This window comes from Mirounga leonina, unplaced genomic scaffold, assembly GCF_011800145.1.
Source record: "Mirounga leonina isolate KUSES-001 unplaced genomic scaffold, KU_Mleo_1.0 Mir_106, whole genome shotgun sequence".
Taxonomy (NCBI): domain Eukaryota; kingdom Metazoa; phylum Chordata; class Mammalia; order Carnivora; family Phocidae; genus Mirounga; species Mirounga leonina.
Window position 1 is genome coordinate 4952952 of NW_023270232.1, and position 18157 is coordinate 4971108.

An 18157-nucleotide genomic window follows, 5' to 3' on the forward strand; every position below is an offset into this window, starting at 1 on the left:
GGGTTTATGTGGACTCACTCCTCTGTCACATCCCTGGGCATTTACCCTCGGATCACTGTCCTTCAGGAGCTATTGGGGCAGAGCGACTGTCGGCAGGGCGCCATGATACCCAGTTTCCAGCCGTCTCTTTTCTCAAGCCTCCCGGCTCGCTCCTGGGGAGAGAGGGGGCAAGAGCTTCCTGACATGTCTTCACAGTCATTCACAGAGTCAAGAAATGCCTACCTTCCTTTTGGCCTCTTCTGGTTACCAAGAAGCAGAAGGTTGGCCTCTTCTGGTTGGCTCTTTGGTTACCAAGAAGCAAAAGCCCACTTGAACTAGCTCAAGAAAACATATATATTGTCTTAAGGGCTGTCTCAGCGAAACCTGAGCATCCTACCAAGGCAGACGTTCAAAGTGTTCTCTTTAAAATCAGCAGAAAAAAAAAAAAGAGGAAGTAAAATTATCATTATTTGCAGATGTTAATTGTCTGTGTGAGACACCAGAAATATCTAGAGAAGTGAATAGAATAACGAGAGGTTAGGGAGTTGCCTGGAGATAAGATACAAAAGTCAACTGTATTTCTGTATATTGGCAATAATTAAAATATGTATGCTTTTAAATAAGCCTTTTATTTTAGAATATTTTTAGACTTACAGAAAAATTGCAAAGATGGTACAGAGTGTTCCCTGTGTATCGCTGACTCCATTTTCCCCATTGTTAGTTAACATCTTATGTTACTATGGTACATGAAGGTGAAAAAAAAGGAATATATGTATATATATATATATATATGAATACACGCCATGTATACTGTACCATCTGTAATAGTAACAAAATCCTGAAGTACTTCGGGATGAATCTAACAAAAGATACACAAAACAGGTATGCAGAAAATTGAAATTTTCCTGGAAAACCTCGAGGAAAGGTGTGTAAGCATCCCAGGAATGCTCACAGACCTCAAGAGCAGGAGATACGTCTGCGTCTCCGGAGCACGAAGCTCTGGGGTGGAGGCAGCGACGTCTCACCTCCCTTCTCTCCATGTCCCTGGCGTGTCATAACCCAGCCCGGTACAGTTTTTTCTCTTATTCCCTGGTATTTCTTACGGAGGAGACTCCTTCGTGTGTTCTTCTCAGGCACTTGACTGTCTTCATCCCCTGTCATTCACCCGTGGTGAGTGGGTGTGGACTCTGGACCCTCAGTGCTTTGCCCCGCCCAGTGTGGTCCTCAACTCACAGTTACTGGCCTCTAACCTCACAGGAATAAGGAAGGCCTCCACAATGCCAAAGAAATCCTGACCCGCCTGGGAGTGGAGCCATCCGACGACGACTGTATTTCAGTCCAGCACGTGTGTACCATCGTCTCATTTCGCTCTGCCAACCTGGTGGCTGCAACGCTGGGCGCCATCTTGAACCGCCTCCGCGATAACAAGGGCACACCCAGGCTGCGGACCACGGTTGGTGTCGACGGGTCTCTTTACAAGACGCACCCACAGTGAGTCTGCCCTTTGCTGTCGTTGGCACTCAGTGCCCGTCTAGGCTAAGGACTTCCCCCAAAGGTCAGACTGTTGCACCCAGTGGAGGTTTCTGGCGTACGAGACACTACGTGGCTCTGGGCAGAAAGGTCAGAAGTGCCCACTTGAGAAGTACCCGACCCTCAGCCAGTTCTCCTGGTGTTGCTTCTGTACTCATTTCCCCCTCATTTCCTAGCTCTTGTTAGAGATTTCTGTGGCTGCCAGGAACACTGGGTGGAATACGTCTGTTTCTTAAATTCTCTTGCTTATTCATATTTCATCAGAGACCTTCATCCTAACTATAGTTTGGGTCCTAGGTGCGACGCCCACATTCTTGTTTTAGAAGCTCCTGTGAAGAGCCCCCCAACCCTCAGACGTGCCTTTTTTTTAAAACAAGGCAGCTTGTTGATGCTTTGCATCTGAGAGCGGGAGGGACATACGAGTTGTCAGTGGTCCCCGTCGGTGATGAGGGGCTCCTTACCATGCTGCCTTCTTGTGTGTCGAACTCCCTAGCTGCAAAAGCCTTTTGTGGTACCGAGAACATGGCTTGTGCAGTTTTAAAGATGAAATTCTGAGTCTTTATATACTATTAACAATAGCTGCCTGTGGTGTGACTTTTTGCACAAGACCTCAGATACTTTGCCGCTCTGTGTACAAAGTGCATGTGAAATGGTCCTGTGGTACCTTCACAGCCAGTTCCAGAGACAGTTAAGTGAATGTTGACTTAAGTGGAAACCGTTCTGTTACTGAGCGGGTAGGGTTTGAGCTCATTACATGTCCTTATCTGTTAGGTTCATAGTTTTCTCTCTTTGTATTTTTAAAGTATTTGTAATTTTTTTTTAAGATTTTATTTATTTATTTGAGAGAGAGAGAGTGAGCACAAGTAGGGGGCAGAGGCGGAGGGAGAAGGAGAAGCAGGCTTCCCGCTGAGCAAGGAGCCCGACATGGGGCTCAATCCCAGGACCCCTGGGATCATGACCTGAGCCGAAGGCAGACGCTTAACCGACTGAGCCACCCAGGTGCCCCAGTATTTGTAAAATTTTTGATAATGAAACTGGCTATCTTTTTGAGGGATAGCTGGTTTCTTGGCAAATGTTTAGACAAGAAAGGGATTTGCAACATCACATTAAAAATTTTGTTAATTGTGGTAAAATACACGCTATAGAATTTCCTATTCTAACCATTTTTGAGTATACAGTTCAGTGGTGGTAAGCATATTCACGCCGTTGTGCGACCAGTCACCACCAGCCACCCCCTGAACTCTACAAGATCTACAAGATCACATGTCAAACAGATAACTTTGATTAAATGTGTTCTAGTTCAGAAGTCACATGTATTTGGTGTAGGAACTTTAGATAGTTCAAAAAATTACAAAGAGAACAGAAGTGATTTTTCATCCTACCCCCTGGTATTGGTCACTGTTGATATTTTGGGGTTCTGGTTTCCCTGTTTCCTTTGGCAGGCAGCCTTCCATACTGACGACAGACCATAAACTTTGAGGAGGTTCTGTGTCTCACTGAGTCCTAAAGTCCTCTTCTAGCCAATAAAGAATGTCCCGACTCTTGGGGGCGGAAGGAATGGGCAAGTGAAAATAAAAAACAAGAGTGATTATTTATGGAGCTAGTAACCAATCAAAGCAATTGACGGACTTGTTTAGTTCTCACCGCCCCACTCTCTGCCAGGTACTGTCAATCCTCGTGGACTCCAAGGTTAAGTCACAGGCCCAAGGTCACCTGATGGGGGTGGCAGAGCTCGTCCCTGTCTCCTGATCTGTCTCACTTCCAAACGCTGGGCTCCGGACATCACTGTGCTGTTAGCTCTGTGTCATGGTGGAGGACAGAACCCTTTTTGGACCCTGAATTTTCTGTATTTGATACTCACGTCATAATGTGTGTGACTGTGGGCTACTTGCATTTTTCCTTTTTACTTGTCTGCATCTGCCAGCTTTTCTCCAGCGCTCGTGTATGACCTGGGTGACGAGAAAATCAGGTCTAGAACATGGAATTCAGGTGTGGGAAAAGAAAGGGGAATCAGAGCTCCCTGACAGAGGGCTCTAGTCTAACTCTTGTGGCCTGCGCCCCGCCCCCCACCCCAGGTTTTCCCGGCGTTTCCACAAGACCCTGAGGCGCTTGGTGCCCGACTCCGATGTGCGTTTCCTCCTCTCGGAGAGCGGCAGCGGCAAGGGGGCTGCCATGGTCACCGCGGTGGCCTACCGCCTGGCCGAGCAGCACCGACAGATCGAGGAGACCCTGGCCCACTTCCGCCTCACCAAGGACATGCTGCTGGAGGTGAAGAAGAGAATGCGGGCTGAGATGGATATGGGCCTGAGGAAGCAGACGCACGAGAAGGCCGTGGTCAAGATGCTGCCCTCCTTTGTCCGGAGCACTCCAGATGGGACCGGTGAGGGCCTCTGCTGGGGGCTGACACACCCCTCCTGCTTCTCCCACCAGGGACCAAGTGGGGCTGCAGGGAAGTCGCATCTCCCGTGCATGCGTTTATTTTAGCAAGCATTCAAAACCCTCTGCTTTCTGTTTTTACCACTGACTTGCCCCATGTGTGACTCAGGGCCCTTGACTTGCCCTGGATCTGGCCTCCCAGGCAAGCAGCATCTCTAAAACCACAGTCCTGCTCTGAATAGAAAGTGTGCTTGAAACAGTGAAAGTGGGCCGGTCCCACAACACTGGGATTGCGGCAGGTTCTCTCACAGATTCACCAGCAGAAGGATAGTTACCCAGTGCGCCCTTCCTAAGTCCTGACATGGTGTGTAGCAAGCGGACAGGGGCCTGGGGCTCCAGGCAGATTGGAGAACAGAATCCAACCCTTAATGCTGACCTTGCTGAGCGCTCTGGAGACGCCGAGGGGCTTCTCTGCTGGGCCCTTAAAATCAGATTTGTGATATGAATTAGGTCCCATGTGTCAGTTACTTATGATTGTTTTATATCCTTGTATTCAAAACCACCCTCAAGCCTAGTGGCTTAAAACAGCAGCCGCCTCTTAATGCTCCTCTGGGCCCGGCTCAGCTGGTCTCTGCTGGACGCATTCACGAGTCTGCAGTCGCTGGTGGGTCAGCTCGGAGGCCCCGCTCACACGTCCAGCAGTCGGCACTCAGCAAGGGTGCAAGGGTGCCTGGCCGTGCGTCTCATCCTCCAGCAGGCCGCCGGGCTCGCCCACTGGTAGCGCCAGGGTCCATGAAAGAGAGGAAGGACTTCAAAGCCTCTTGGAGGCCTAGGCTGGGACAGGCTCAGCTCTGCTTCTGCCACACTCTGTCGGCCAAAGCGAGTCATAAGGCTGGGCTGGAGCCAAGGGGAGGAGAAATAGACTCCATCTTTTGATGGGAAGAACTGCAGAGTCACTTTGCAGAGGAAAAGTACAGGGAAGAGAATGACTGTGCACATTTTTACACACACTCTACACATTGACATAAATGACTAATTTTTGTGAGGGCTTCCCCTAAAATCGGGTCACTGTTGCCACGCTTTTTATAACCCTGGAGAATTTTGTTTGTTTATTGTGACAGGTGGTTCATCCATGGGTCTTTTGTCCTTCTAGTTTGTGCCCACTCTCCCCGAGCCTGAGCAGTGTGCTGGAGGCAGCAGAAGCTGGAGCTTCTCCCCTGTATTTAATATGGGGGCTCGAGGCTTGGGGTTACCGGCTGCCAAGAGGCACTTAGCTGTTTTTGATATTCTTTATGTTCTTGACTCTAATAGAGCATGGTGACTTCTTGGCGCTTGATCTTGGAGGAACAAATTTCCGTGTCCTGCTGGTGAAAATCCGCAGTGGGAAAAAGAGAACGGTGGAAATGCACAACAAGATCTATGCCATTCCCATTGAAATCATGCAGGGCACCGGGGAAGAGGTGAGACAGTTTGGCTTTTCTACCATGATGGCACATGTGTGTCACATGTCCAGTGCCATCGATGGTCCCCCCAAACCTGCCACGGGGTGCACGCAGCTCTGCCATCGTGTCCTTGTGGCCTGAAAGCATCAGGCACCTTAAGCAATGCTGGGCTTCCGATGCTCGGGGGGCTGCAGAGTTCCCGGGGTGGGTACTTGCCTGGCGCGCGCGCGCGTGTGTGTGTATGCGTGGAATCGTGCACTTGTACGCGTGTACTGAAGCAGGAAGCCAGAGAGCACGGGTAATCCCTTCTTTTCTCCTACAGCTATTTGACCACATCGTCTCCTGCATCTCTGACTTCCTGGACTACATGGGGATCAAAGGCCCCAAAATGCCTCTGGGCTTCACGTTCTCATTCCCCTGCAAGCAGACAAGCCTGGATGCGGTAAGTCTCTTTCTTCTAGGCATGGGGCAGGGCTGGCCTTGGGGCTTCCTCCGGCCTCACTTGGCCCCTCGATGTAGGAAACGGCTCACATGTCACAGTGGGTTGACCCAGGCTTTATGTCATGCCCTCCAGTTCGTCTTAAGACGCTTCTCCATTCGTTTTTTATCGCTTCACACACCCACCTCTTCCTGGAAGCCTCCTCATTCCCTGGGCAAAAGTATCTCACCCTCCTCAGTGTTCCCTCTTCTTTTAAATGTTACAGCACTTTTTTCGTAATTATTCGTGATTGTGTCTTCTCTGCTATGTCAGGTGCTCCTTGAGCAAGGGCCTGTGTTCCCCCACCCCCCCCACCATGCCCTAGCACAGAGTTTTATCAGAGGAGATACTTAATAAATGTTCAATAAGTGGAATGAAACAGGGTCCAGGGTCAGGGCTCAAGCACCTGCCAAGTACTAAGTGCAGGGTACAGAGCGGAAGGTGACAGTTCCTGTCCTTAGGAGGCCGACAGTCTAATGGAGGATCCCAGCCTCACACCCGCAGCTCAGCACTGGGCGGAGGGCTATTGGTGGCAGGTGGGGTAGGGGGTACCCCGGCAGAGGGAGCTGATTGTGCAGAGTCATAGAGGCGAGATGGAGCCTGTCATGCTGGAGGAGTCACGAGTGCCTCCTTGTGTCACAGGTGGGGATGTGGCCAGGGAGGGGCCCCGGAGTAGCATCAGATCACACGGAACCTTGGGATTTAAGGCAAATGATGGGCAGCACTAGGGAGGCTAGGTCGGGCCACCTGCTTCTGGAAGCCAGTTAATCAACTCACTGGGCTGACTTGGGGCTTTTTCCTCTTAAGCCCTTTTATATCTCAGCAGTTAGAGCCATATAAACTTGCGTTTTGCAGTTTTTAAAGGTCTGCATTGTTTAAGGAGTTCACTTACACCGTCATCTGTATTCATCGTAGTTGAGTACACACCCAGCAAATGCTCAACTTCATTCAAACCAAAAGTTCACTTTAGGCAGTAACAGTGTTACTAAAAATTTGCATTTCTCCATTTATGTTGTTGGCAGACTGTTCTTTAGGGGAACTAGTTGGTTATACCAGGGGCCCCACCATTATCCTCCTATGCCTCAGTTTCTCCATCTGTGAAATGGGCATTATGGACCAGACTGCCGTGGGGAATGGTTAGGAGGGGGCGGGCCCGTGGAGGGCTCCTTCTCTGTTACTGCTTTGAGCCTCAGACGCTCTAACCTAGTCTCCCTGTAAATTCTCAGCAGATATTTACTCAGGAAGGAGAGAGTGAAATGTTATATTCTCACCAGAAGGGTTGATTACACAGGACTCTCCTGGTGCCTTTGCTCTTTCAGGGAATCTTGATCACCTGGACAAAGGGTTTTAAGGCAACCGACTGCGTGGGGCACGATGTAGCCACATTACTAAGGGAAGCAATAAAAAGGAGAGAGGTAACTATTAAAAGGATGTTTTTAAAAATCTTCACTGTTTGGGAGGTTATAAAAATTGTCCTTGCTGGGTCGTAAAGAATTCAAACAATACAGAAGCGTGCATGACCTGGGTAAGAGGGTTCCCTACACCGTCAGCAGTAAAATGGAGGTGAACAGTTTTGTGTTGTTAAAGGATGGTTTAAGAAAGGTAAAATCAAGACTCCCTGACAGCTTGAAAAAGAGAAAAGCAGCCCCCGGCAGCCAGGCATGGCCTGGCGCTGTCGGCCTTGGTGGCCCCCTCTTGAACATGCAGTGTCACTCTGCAACTGGTGGAATTAGACAAGAAGGAGCCAAGTCTGTACTCCCGTCAGCACTCAGCACACACTCAGGATTGCCCTGCTTCCGGACAGCCTCCAGGCCAGAGCAAGCCCCACTCTGAGCGCCCCCGAAACCCCCAACCCAGGCTCAAATCCTGGAGTGGGTGCTTTCTAACCCGTTCCGAGATGCCCCACAAGATATGTCGCCCATGTGGCACCCAGTCCCTGTTACCAGCTCTGTTTGACTACAGGTGTGTTTCTGGTGGTCTTTGGCTGGAGGACATTGGCAAAATATAAAATGGAAAATTCGAAAGATTTTACTTGACTTATCAATGAGGGAATTAGTTAAAAAAAAAAAAAAGTTCAAATGCCTCTAGTTCAGAAGAGCAGCCAAATACACAGGCAGTGGGGAAGGCTGACGTGAATGGGTTTTTGAAAGAGGGATTGGTTGCACTCGGCAGAGTATGCGAGGCAACTTACATCCCGTTGGAAAGAAACCCGCTGACCTACTTTTGCCCATGTCCCCACTCTTCGTGTTAGCATTCTTCCAACCTACGTTCTGTGCAGAGACCAAACACACGTACGAACCCGTGTCTTACTTACATCGCCGCTTTTGATCTATATTTGGGTTGTTTCTGGTCCCTGCAAACCATGCATGCAGTAGGTATCTTTGTGTACCTGCATGGCTATTTCAGAAGGACAGATTCTGAGGAGTGGGTTTGGTAGTTCCGTTTTGCCTTCTGGAAGACTGTAACACTCTGAGCTCCTCAGAGAGAGCTATTTGGCCACAGTCCCTCGTCTTTTCTCCATTCAACAGTTCCCTCCAGGCTGCCTCTCTGGTACTCGGCATCATCTGTGAAATGGGTAGAATGCTTCCTTTCTTTAGATCTCCAGTGTCAGATACATCATTAATAGTAGGTGGTTAGTCAGTGAAGGAATATTTTACTACCTTTTTAATGGCTGGTAAGGAAACTATTTCAGATGAGGCATCAGGCAGCGCTGTCCCTCCCCTAAAGCTGTGTCCCTTTCTTCCCCAAGGAATTTGACCTGGACGTGGTGGCTGTGGTCAATGACACGGTGGGCACCATGATGACCTGTGCTTACGAGGAGCCTACCTGCGAGGTTGGACTCATCGTAGGTGGGTATCCTGGAACGTCTGCCTCTTTGGCGTTTTCCTGTTCTGTGGGGCCATGAGCTGGCAGCTCAGTCCTCTGTGAGGGACACTGTATCTGTCCCTATTGTCCCCTTACTGCCTCCAGAGTTTGGACCGAGGTTGCAGAGCTGTCAGGGGACTTTCTGCTCCCCAACACTCACCCCAAGGCTCGTGACCAGCTTGTCAAAACGGAGCTGTCCTGGATGAGGCCCCAGATGGCTCACATGGCTTGGGTGGACAGGGTGGGAGTACCTGGGGCCGGCTTGGCCATCAGGGCAACTACTGGGCTTATAGGGAGGGCCACCAGGCAGGTGTTGAGGGGTGGGAGCCTGCGATTGGGAAGGCAACAGAGCTCTCCTTCTCCCCTGACTGTGGGCAAGGGCCAGAGACTAGTCTTGGGCACCATTTTGCCTCTGGCAGCCACCGTCTCTGAGCAATCCCAGCCACTTCAGTGGGTCGCAGAGAGGTTGGCTCTGCGGGTTCCCTTATGGTCCAGACACATGAGGGATCTGGACTTGAGAGCCCGTCATTCCTGAAGCACATCAATCCGGGCTGTGAGAAGACCATTTGTCCCATTGAGCCTGCTCCTGGTGTCAGGATGCTGGGAGAAGGCCCTGTTTCGTGGCCAACCTCTGCAGGCCCTACCTGGATGAGGAGGGCTGGTAGCCCTGCTGGGCAGACCCTTTGCTAAGTGTCTGGGAGATGGGGATAAGGCCCCTGAAGGCGGCCTTCCTGGTGCTCGGGAGACCTTTTCATTTGTGAAGCCACTTTTGGCTCCTGAGGAAATTCTGAAAACTGGGGAGCAGCTGCAAGTGTAAGGTTTTTGGGGCTTGACTCAGGGGCTGTTTTGTTTCTTCCTTTCTTTTGCAAAGCTTTCTGTCCCCACCCAGCCCCTGCACCTCTGCTTATGAATGGGCTTAGGTGTGACATGCAAATCTAGAGTGACAAAGCACATTCCCCACTGGGGCGCTGGGTCTGGCCTTCCTGCCCAGTTCAGGGCCGCCTGATTGAGCCGTTCCTGGCACCTGGCACCAGGTGAAGAGTGAGCGAGTGGGGCGGACATTGTCCCAGCCCCGGCTGCACTCACACCCACTTTCTCCTTCTTCCATCCATCCATCTCTTTGGTCCCAGCGCTCATTGGCAAAAAGTATGATTTCTATGTTTTGGCTTTCTGTGCACCCCTGGCCGTTTCTGGGGCTCCTCTTCTCTCAGTTTCACACTTTGGGGTGAAAGGGAGCTGAGAAAACAAAAACCCCAAACAATCCAGTGACACAGGGAGAAGTGTCTGTGAATTCTATGGAAGTTTCTTTAAAGGGAACGAAAACAAGCCCTTTTGGTCAGGCCAGTGGGGATTGCCTTGTGTCCCCCAAGGGGGCTGAAAGTCCGCCTACATCCCACCGAGGCTGGGCTGGTGGTGCTCTGGGGCCTGGTTACGCGGAGTGTAACCAGCGTGTTAGAAATGTGGAGTCTCAGGCCCCACCCCCGATCTTCCAAATCAGAATCTGCATCTTTTTTTTTTTTTTAAAGATTTTATTTATTTATTTGAGAGAGAGAATGAGATAGAGAGAGCATGAGAGGGGGGAGGGTCAGAGGGAGAAGCAGACTCCCCACTGAGCAGGGAGCCCGATGCGGGACTGGAGCCCGATGCGGGACTCAATCCCGGGTCTCCAGGATCATGACCTGAGCTGAAGGCAGTCGCTTAACCAACTGAGCCACCCAGGCGCCCCAGAATCTGCATCTTAATAAGCTCCCCAGGTGACTGGGGTGCAGATTAAAATATCTGGGCGAAGTATTCCTTGGTTGGTTAGTTGGTTGGTTTTACATTTTCTAGTCCACTCACTGAGACAAGGCCGACGACCATGGGCTTGGATGTCATGGCGACAGAAACTGCTGTGAATGTTTTATACACTTCCTCTCAGTTTCTGTACTCAGCTCCTCAGGGACGAGAACAGCAAACCGTTGGTGGTTCCACCCCAGTCCCTGCGGGGCCACAGCCTGGGCAGTTCAGGGATGGAGAGCCCAGGCTCCTGAGCCTCTGGGAACTGTATGTCAGACTGTGCGTGTGCAGTGTGTGCATCCAAGGAGAATCATCAGGTTTTCAAAGAGGGCTGTGACATCAAAATGATGAGGCACCATCACCTTTGGAAAGGCGCCACTGACATGCTGGGGACACGGGCCTTCCCTGAACTAGCTGTGGGCTTCATTCTGAAACACATGGGAGAGTGGACTGGGCCGGCATAGTCCATGACCATGTTTGATCCGTAAAGATAAGTGGACATCCATGGTGTGATGGTAGACGACCCCCCAGTGTAGTATTTTATAGATACGCACGTGTGTGTACAGTTGTGTATATACGTGTGTGTGTGTGTGTGTGTGTGTGTGTGTGTGTAGAGAGAGAGAGAGAGAGAAATATCCCTCCAATCTGAATATTGCCTAAACTTTTGCCATTGAAGACATACCTCTTTGTTGTCAGACCGTCTTCTATAAAAATAAACAGAGCCCTGCCTGGGCAGGTACACACTCGAGGCTCTCGATATTGACATCCTGGTATAAAGTAAGTGAATCAGGTGCTCTCTGGGTAGTTTAACTCTGACTCTCCTTTTCTGTTTCGAGGTTTTCCTGGGAAACAGTAGGAAAGCAAAGCTGTTGCTTTATTCATCTCAGAAATGTACCCCCTCTCTGTGGAGTCCCCGGCCCCAGGCCCTCCCCGCAACCCCAGGCCCCATGGCTCGGCCGTTCATTGCCCTCCTCGTGTGTTGCAGGGACCGGCAGCAATGCCTGCTACATGGAAGAAATGAAGAACGTCGAGATGCTGGAGGGGAATGACGGGCGCATGTGCATCAACATGGAGTGGGGTGCCTTTGGGGACAACGGGTGTCTAGATGATATCAGAACAATCTATGACAGACTGGTGGATGAATATTCTCTAAACGCTGGGAAGCAAAGGTAACCGCTTGGTGGAGGAGGACACATGCGGGAGCCAGGACGGTGAGGGTGGAAGGCTGTGTTCTGCCTGTTAAAGCAGAAGAAGTTTCTAGTAGGAGTGGAGTCTGGACAGAGGCTTAGAGACTAGCCCCTCAGATTCCCTCCTGACCTTTGCTTTTGGTTCAAGGAGAGCAGAGAGCCAGGAGGATGGTACGCGTGGGCCAGGTTGATGTCCTGGCCAGGTGCTCCTCTGCCGGGAGTCTGCCCAGAGGACAGGGTGGCAGCGGCCACACCACTTCCCGCAGTGACCGTGTTCATTCTGGAACATTCTGGTCTCCAGTGCTCTGTACTTCTTCCCCGTCAGACTAATAGAAGCCTTTGGTCAGCAGGTTTTTGTTTTGTTTGGTGGAAGTAAAGTGCACTTGACCTGCAGCTGTCAAAGGGCACGGTGAATTAGGATGTGGCCAGTGGGGGCTTCTCTTCGTCGTTCCCCAGCCTCCTGCACCGCCTCATGGCTGGTGGGAGCCTGGGTCCCAGACATCCTGCCTGAGATGGCAGTGTCTGTCCTCCCTGCAGACAGACCGAGGACTCCTTGTCTCGGGCTCCCAGGACGCAGGTCATCCTCTGCCATTGCCGGGATGGGTTTGTCCGAGCCATGTCCCCAGGAGCAGGAAGAAGCAGTGGGGGGGATGGCACCTCCCAAATAAGACTTGTTTCCCAGCCGCCCTCAAGATTTTTGCCTTTTCTAGAGACACCTGCGCTGTTATTTACTTAATGGTTTTCTTTAAGTCAGCTTCTATTTTTCACTTAAATTTAACAAGGGAGAAAAAAGGGGACACCAGTATTATCGTAAATAGATGATAATCATAAAATGACATAGCGAAGATCAGTGTCACTCAATTCTAGCTCCTATTGCCTACCATAGACCCCCTTGGTTGGCAGGGAGGTAGCAGGTGGTGGAGGGGGTTAGAGCCCCTTCAGCACCGCACTCAGCTGGTGTCCTTCACGGTGTGAGAGGGACTGGATGAGGACTGATAATAATAGTGCAGTCTCATGGGTTTTTTCTGTGGCACGCCTGACATCCTCTGGAGTGTCCAGTGGACTCTTCCCAGCCTGGGGACACTGGGACTTGAGCATGGCGAGGGCAGGAGTCAGAAGGCCCAGAACAGGTTGCCCTCCAGAGCACGGCAGCCGCCCGAACCCTCCAGCCTGGGTGGCTTCCTCCCTGTGCTGGGGGCTTGACCAGCACTCTGGGCTTTTTCAAAACCTTCCAGAAATCTAGTGGGAATTTTGCCCTCCTTGTCTTCTTGTCCCTTTAAGACTCAGACCGGTTGTTTGCTTATTATGCAGATATTTATTGAGCATTTGACTGAGAGCCTAGCGCTGGGCTGTGCAGACCCTGGGCCTCAAAGCTGAGCAGGACACTGGTTCCAGTCTCTCCAGGCTTCTGCTGGAGAGGCAGCATGCCTGTGGGCCTTGTGACGGGGAAGGGAGGGTGTATGGGAGCCTGAGACAGGCAGATAGAACTCGGTCGCGGGGAGAAGGACAGGCCTCTTGGAGGAGAGTTTTGAGCTGAGAGCCGAGTGGGGTTCTGCCGGGCAGTGGCAGGAGGGAGATGGTCCAGCAGTTAGATGTGAGTGCTGGTGATTTCGGTTCTGATCCTGGGGAGGGTTGAGGATCTCTTAGCCCTTCCTGGCCTCCCTCTGCCTCTGCTGAGGGGCACAGGGCTGGGTGTGCAGGCTGGTGATGCCTCCGCGGGGCTACTGGGAGACCAAAGGCTTCACATAGACACCAGCCCCTGCTCTTGGTTCAGGTTTGAGAAGATGATTAGCGGTATGTACCTGGGTGAGATCGTCCGCAACATCTTGATCGACTTCACCAAGAAGGGGTTCCTCTTCCGAGGGCAGATCTCTGAGACACTGAAAACCCGGGGCATCTTTCAGACAAAATATCTTTCCCAGATTGAGAGGTGAGTGATGAGGGGCGTCCCTGCAGGTCTGTTAGAGGTCTGTGTGGCCAGGGGAGGTCGTGATGGGTGGGGAGGCACCTCACGGGACGTTGTCATTTGTGAGGGTGTTTCTTTTTTTTTTTTTAAAGATTTTATTTATTTATTTGACAGAGAGAGACACAGCGAGAGAGGGAACACAAGCAGGGGGAGTAGGAGAGGGAGAAGCAGGCTTCCTGCCGGGTAGGGAGCCTGACGCGGGGCTCAATCCCAGGACCCTGGGATCGTGACCTGAGCCGAAGGCAGATGCTTAATGACTGAGCCACCCAGGCACCCCTGTGAGGGTGTTTCTAACCCTCTGGAGTAGTAGGCCCTGAGCAGCTACATACGGAAATCATATAATTTTATTATAAAAGATTTTCCTTTTCTTCATGCTTTATGTTGGAGCATTATGTATATTTGGAAGTCAGGTGTATGGACTCCATTTCAGGATAAAGGTGCATCACGGATACCTGTGTTGAAGGGCGCTGAGTCCACTAGAGCCAAGAGCCACAGGTCTGGTCCCACCTGCACTCATCTGAAAGGCAGCCTGGGATCGGGCTGTTTGGTCACCCAGGAAGTGTGCCCCACGGCAAGTGGCTTTGCCTTCCTCCCGTTTTCTTGTGTGCGGTGATTGCTTCCTCCCTGGACAAAGGCCTTTGCCCTCTTCCTTGGTGAGCTGTGAGAGGAGGTGCAGCGTGCTCTGCCAAAGCAAAAGCCACCTTGTTTTTAGAATGGTCGTAAAAGCTGGGGCGCCTGGCTGGCTCAGCACGCAGCTCCTGATCTCAGGGTTGTGGGTTCGAGCCCCAGGCTGGGTGTAGAGGTTACTTGAAGAAAAATAATGTCTTTAAAAGGAAATAAATTAATACAAATAAATGTTGATTTGGAGGAAGGAAGCCCCCACAACCCCACTCGTGGTAAGTACGGTGGTTTGGGCCGGTCCCCCGGCGTCGGCTCCCAGGCTGCTCTGCAGGGCCCCGCTTCATCAGCCTTCTGGCTTTTGTCCACCGCAGTGACCGGTTAGCGCTGCTCCAGGTGCGGGCCATCCTGCAGCAGCTGGGCCTGAACAGCACCTGTGACGATAGCATCCTGGTCAAGACCGTGTGCGGGGTGGTGTCCAAGAGGGCTGCGCAGCTGTGCGGTGCGGGCATGGCCGCCGTGGTGGACAAGATCCGCGAGAACAGAGGGCTGGACCGCCTCAACGTGACTGTGGGCGTGGATGGAACACTCTACAAGCTCCATCCGCAGTGAGTGGGGCTTCTGCTTGCGTGGGCAGGGCGTCCTGGGCTGCCGAGGCCCCTTGATGGGTTATGGGACAGCAGGAAGTGAGTCGCACCAGGAGAATTCCTCACCGGGACCCAGCTGACCCAAAGGCTGTGCGTTTGGGGCCTGGGCCTTCTCTGGGACCAGGTGATGAGCTGCTTCGAAGTTCAGCTGAGATCCTTGGAGAGGAGTGGCTTCACTTGGTTCAGCTCACACCAGTGGCGTAGATGTCCCTCTCCCCATTCCTCCTGGGGCCCCCTTAGGTCAGGCAGAGTCTGAGGGAAGGGCGACTGTGGCCTTACTCATCCGCCTGGGTAGCTGCAGCCCGGCCAGGAGGCTGTGTCTGGTAAGTGGGGAGAGGGAGTGAAGGACGGAGGGAGGAGGACACCTTGTCTTGTTCACCTGCTCAGTTTCTCAAGAGGCTTGCAAGGTAGGAAGAGGGATGGGGAGTGGGCTCCTTATGGTCAAGGGTCTGACACTCGGTGCTGAAGGAGGATATTCGGCCCCACCTGCCCTTTGATCGGCCACATATCCCAAAGCTTAGCCCTTATGAATAGAGTGACCCTATTACTTATTGTCTAAACTGGGATGGTTTTGCCAGTGAAGAGACTGCACTAATAATTACACTGGGACCATCCCTGGTAAACTGGGCCATAATGTCACTCTCCTTAAAAGCAGCCTCACCCACATCAGCGTAGGCATTCGCTGCTTACCTCACGGCCGTGGCTGCAGAGGAGCCAAGTGCCCTGCTCCATCTGCACCTGTCCCCCACCTCCGTAGCTGTCCCCTTCGTCACCAGGGGCAGCACACTGCCGTGGCTCAGAGCTAGGTCTTGGAGGCATACACACTTACCTAATCCCCGCACCGTCATTTGGAAGCTATGCTCAAGTGCTCAGCTGCCAAGTGTCCTCGTCCTCAGGGGCTGATGGCCACGGGCAGGACTGGAAGGTAGCATAGAAGGTGTGGGGCAGGCCCTGGCAGGGGTGCCACAGCGGGCGGGTGGTGTCACCTCCATTGCCCTGAGCTGCGTCAGCCTGGCCCTGTGTCCCCGTCAGCACATGGTGTGGGAACCTAGAGTCACCTGTCACTGAGAGATTCTCTCTCACCGGGGGCCTGCCGCTCTTGGCCTCGGAGGCCAGGTGTTGGGCCGTGGCTGGTGATGGGCTGGGGATCTCAGGGGGCCAGGCCCTGGTCCCCTAATCGGTATCTGGTCCCCCAGACGCCTCGGGCTTGGGGGATGAGTGTGTCTGTGCGTTATTCCTGCCCTCGTCCCGATAAGCCGTCCAGTCACATCTGTTTGGATTCTCGGCTGTTTCTCCATGCTGAAAACTGGGGTCGTAGAATCGGCGGCAGATCCGGTGTCCCCGCAACCCTTCCCAAGAAGCCCCTCCCGTCTTGCTTATCCTCTGTCGTTAGGGTCCTGCGGCGTCCTCGCGCGGGCCCAGCATCTCTTCTCATCTTCTCCACTGACCCTCCTCCTCCGTGTGTTGTTCTTTCTCAGCTTCTCCGGAATCATGTACCAAACCGTGAAGGAACTGTCCCCAAAATGTAACGTGTCCTTCCTCCTGTCCGAAGACGGGAGCGGCAAGGGCGCTGCCCTCATCACGGCAGTGGGCGTCCGGCTCCGGGAAGAGGCGAGCAGCTAGGGGTACTGGCCCCCCGGCCCGCTGCCCCCCAGCACGCGTCTCTGCGGGCGGCCACCCCCGTCCCTCCCAGCGAGCTGGGCCGGGAGCCGCCCGCGCCAGAGCCCGCCTCCGCCGCAGCGGGAGGGGCCGCGAGCCAACTCCCGGCGCATAACGTAGGGTACAAAATAGAGCGTGTGCTGTTGATAATCTCTCCCCACTCCGGCCCCTCCTCGCCTGCCCTGCCACTCTGCATGATCCGATTTCAACCTGGTCGTCCGCTCCCCACGTGTGAAGTGTAGTGGCGCCCATTTCCAGTTTCTGCATTCGTCCGACAGAGTTATTTATTGGCCCGAGATGAAAAGTCACGCCATCTGACAGGCCTTAGGGCCCTCCGCAGCCCGTCCTTGGGGACCCATACCCCGTGTGAAATGTATTATCACCAGCAGACACTGCCGGGACTCCTCCTCCCAGGGGCATCTTAGCGGCTTCCTCCCGTCCCAGCCCCCACTGCTGTCTGGCGTCCCGAGGTTCCCATCGAGACGTGTCCGTGCCACTGAATCGTGTGTCCGTGGAACTGGTCAGAGCCACGTTGTGACAGTCTTGCCTTCTGTCTGTCTTGGGGGTGGGGGGAGGTGGGCAGTTCTGTGGGAAAATGTCTTGTCTCCATTTGGGTAAAAGGAACGAAACCAACAAACAGTGCCCTCGTTGGAATTCCCCATTGCTTTTGTGAGCCACGTTGTATGACCTAGTAAACTTTGTACCAATTCAAAGACCCCGAGTTGATGCTTGTTGGCCGGAGAAGGTGGGAGGCCATACCCTGGGGATCCTGGGGGGTGGGGGGAGAGTGCTTCAGCCCCCAGCCTTCGTTTAGTAGCGTCACTTCTCTGTTCTCTGCAGTGTCACCGAGCTAGCCTCTGTCCTTGTTTTCCAGCACCGGCCTGGCCAGCTCCCTGCCACAGCCCCAGGGTCTCAACCCCGCACCGTTAGGAAGGCAAAGCGGTGGAAGGCCTCTGGGCTCCCACGGACTGTTTGGGTTTAATGAGAGGACAGTGCACATTGGCTTTCCCCACCGCCGTCCCCAGGTAGACCCCGCCCTTCATCACTGTCTGCCAACTCCAAGGGAACAGAGGGTGTAGACCCTGCTCTAACACGGATGACGTCTTGCTGCAGCCCCGGGAGCAGGTTGCCTGCACGGTCCTCCTCTCCCCTTTGAAAAGAATCCCTTCTGTAGGAAACCGCTCCTCACCTGACCCTTTCATCCCTGCCCCACCTCAACCCTGAGGCTGCTGATTCACCCCATGGCCCGCCAGTGGGTACCACATCAGCCCGCCTCTCGTGCCCTGGGCGGGTTAAGGCCGGAGCCCCTTTGTCGGGCACCATGATCTCTGGGGGGATCACACCTAGCATTAAACTCTCTTGCTGTGCTTTTTTTTTTTTTAATTTTTATAAGATTTTATTTATTTATTTGACAGAGAGAGACACAGCGAGAGAGGGAACACAAGCAGGGGAGTGGGAGAGGGAGAAGCAGGCTTCCAGCCGAGCAGGGAGCCCGATGCGGGGCTCGATCCCAGGACCCTGGGATCATGACCTGAGCCGAAGGCAGACGCTTAACGACTGAGCCACCCAGGCGCCCTGAAAATATGAATTCTTTTTTTTTTTTTAATTTTTTTTTTTTTTAAGATTTTATTTAT

General features: G+C 52.7%; 1 protein-coding gene across 1 annotated transcript in view; it reads left to right on the top strand.

Annotated features, from left to right (window-relative positions):
- The window catches only part of LOC118018157 (hexokinase-1), a 64161-nt gene extending 46923 nt beyond the window's left edge, over positions 1–17238 (top strand). Inside the window, exons 9-18 of the mRNA XM_035016616.1 lie at positions 1237–1470; positions 3585–3889; positions 5197–5345; positions 5650–5769; positions 7125–7220; positions 8555–8654; positions 11432–11615; positions 13408–13563; positions 14592–14825; positions 16343–17238. Of these exons, the coding sequence (XP_034872507.1) occupies positions 1237–1470; positions 3585–3889; positions 5197–5345; positions 5650–5769; positions 7125–7220; positions 8555–8654; positions 11432–11615; positions 13408–13563; positions 14592–14825; positions 16343–16487 (1723 nt within the window). The 3' untranslated portion in view covers positions 16488–17238. The remainder of the gene's footprint in view (positions 1–1236; positions 1471–3584; positions 3890–5196; positions 5346–5649; positions 5770–7124; positions 7221–8554; positions 8655–11431; positions 11616–13407; positions 13564–14591; positions 14826–16342) is intronic.
- Positions 17239–18157: the final 919 nt, after the last annotated feature.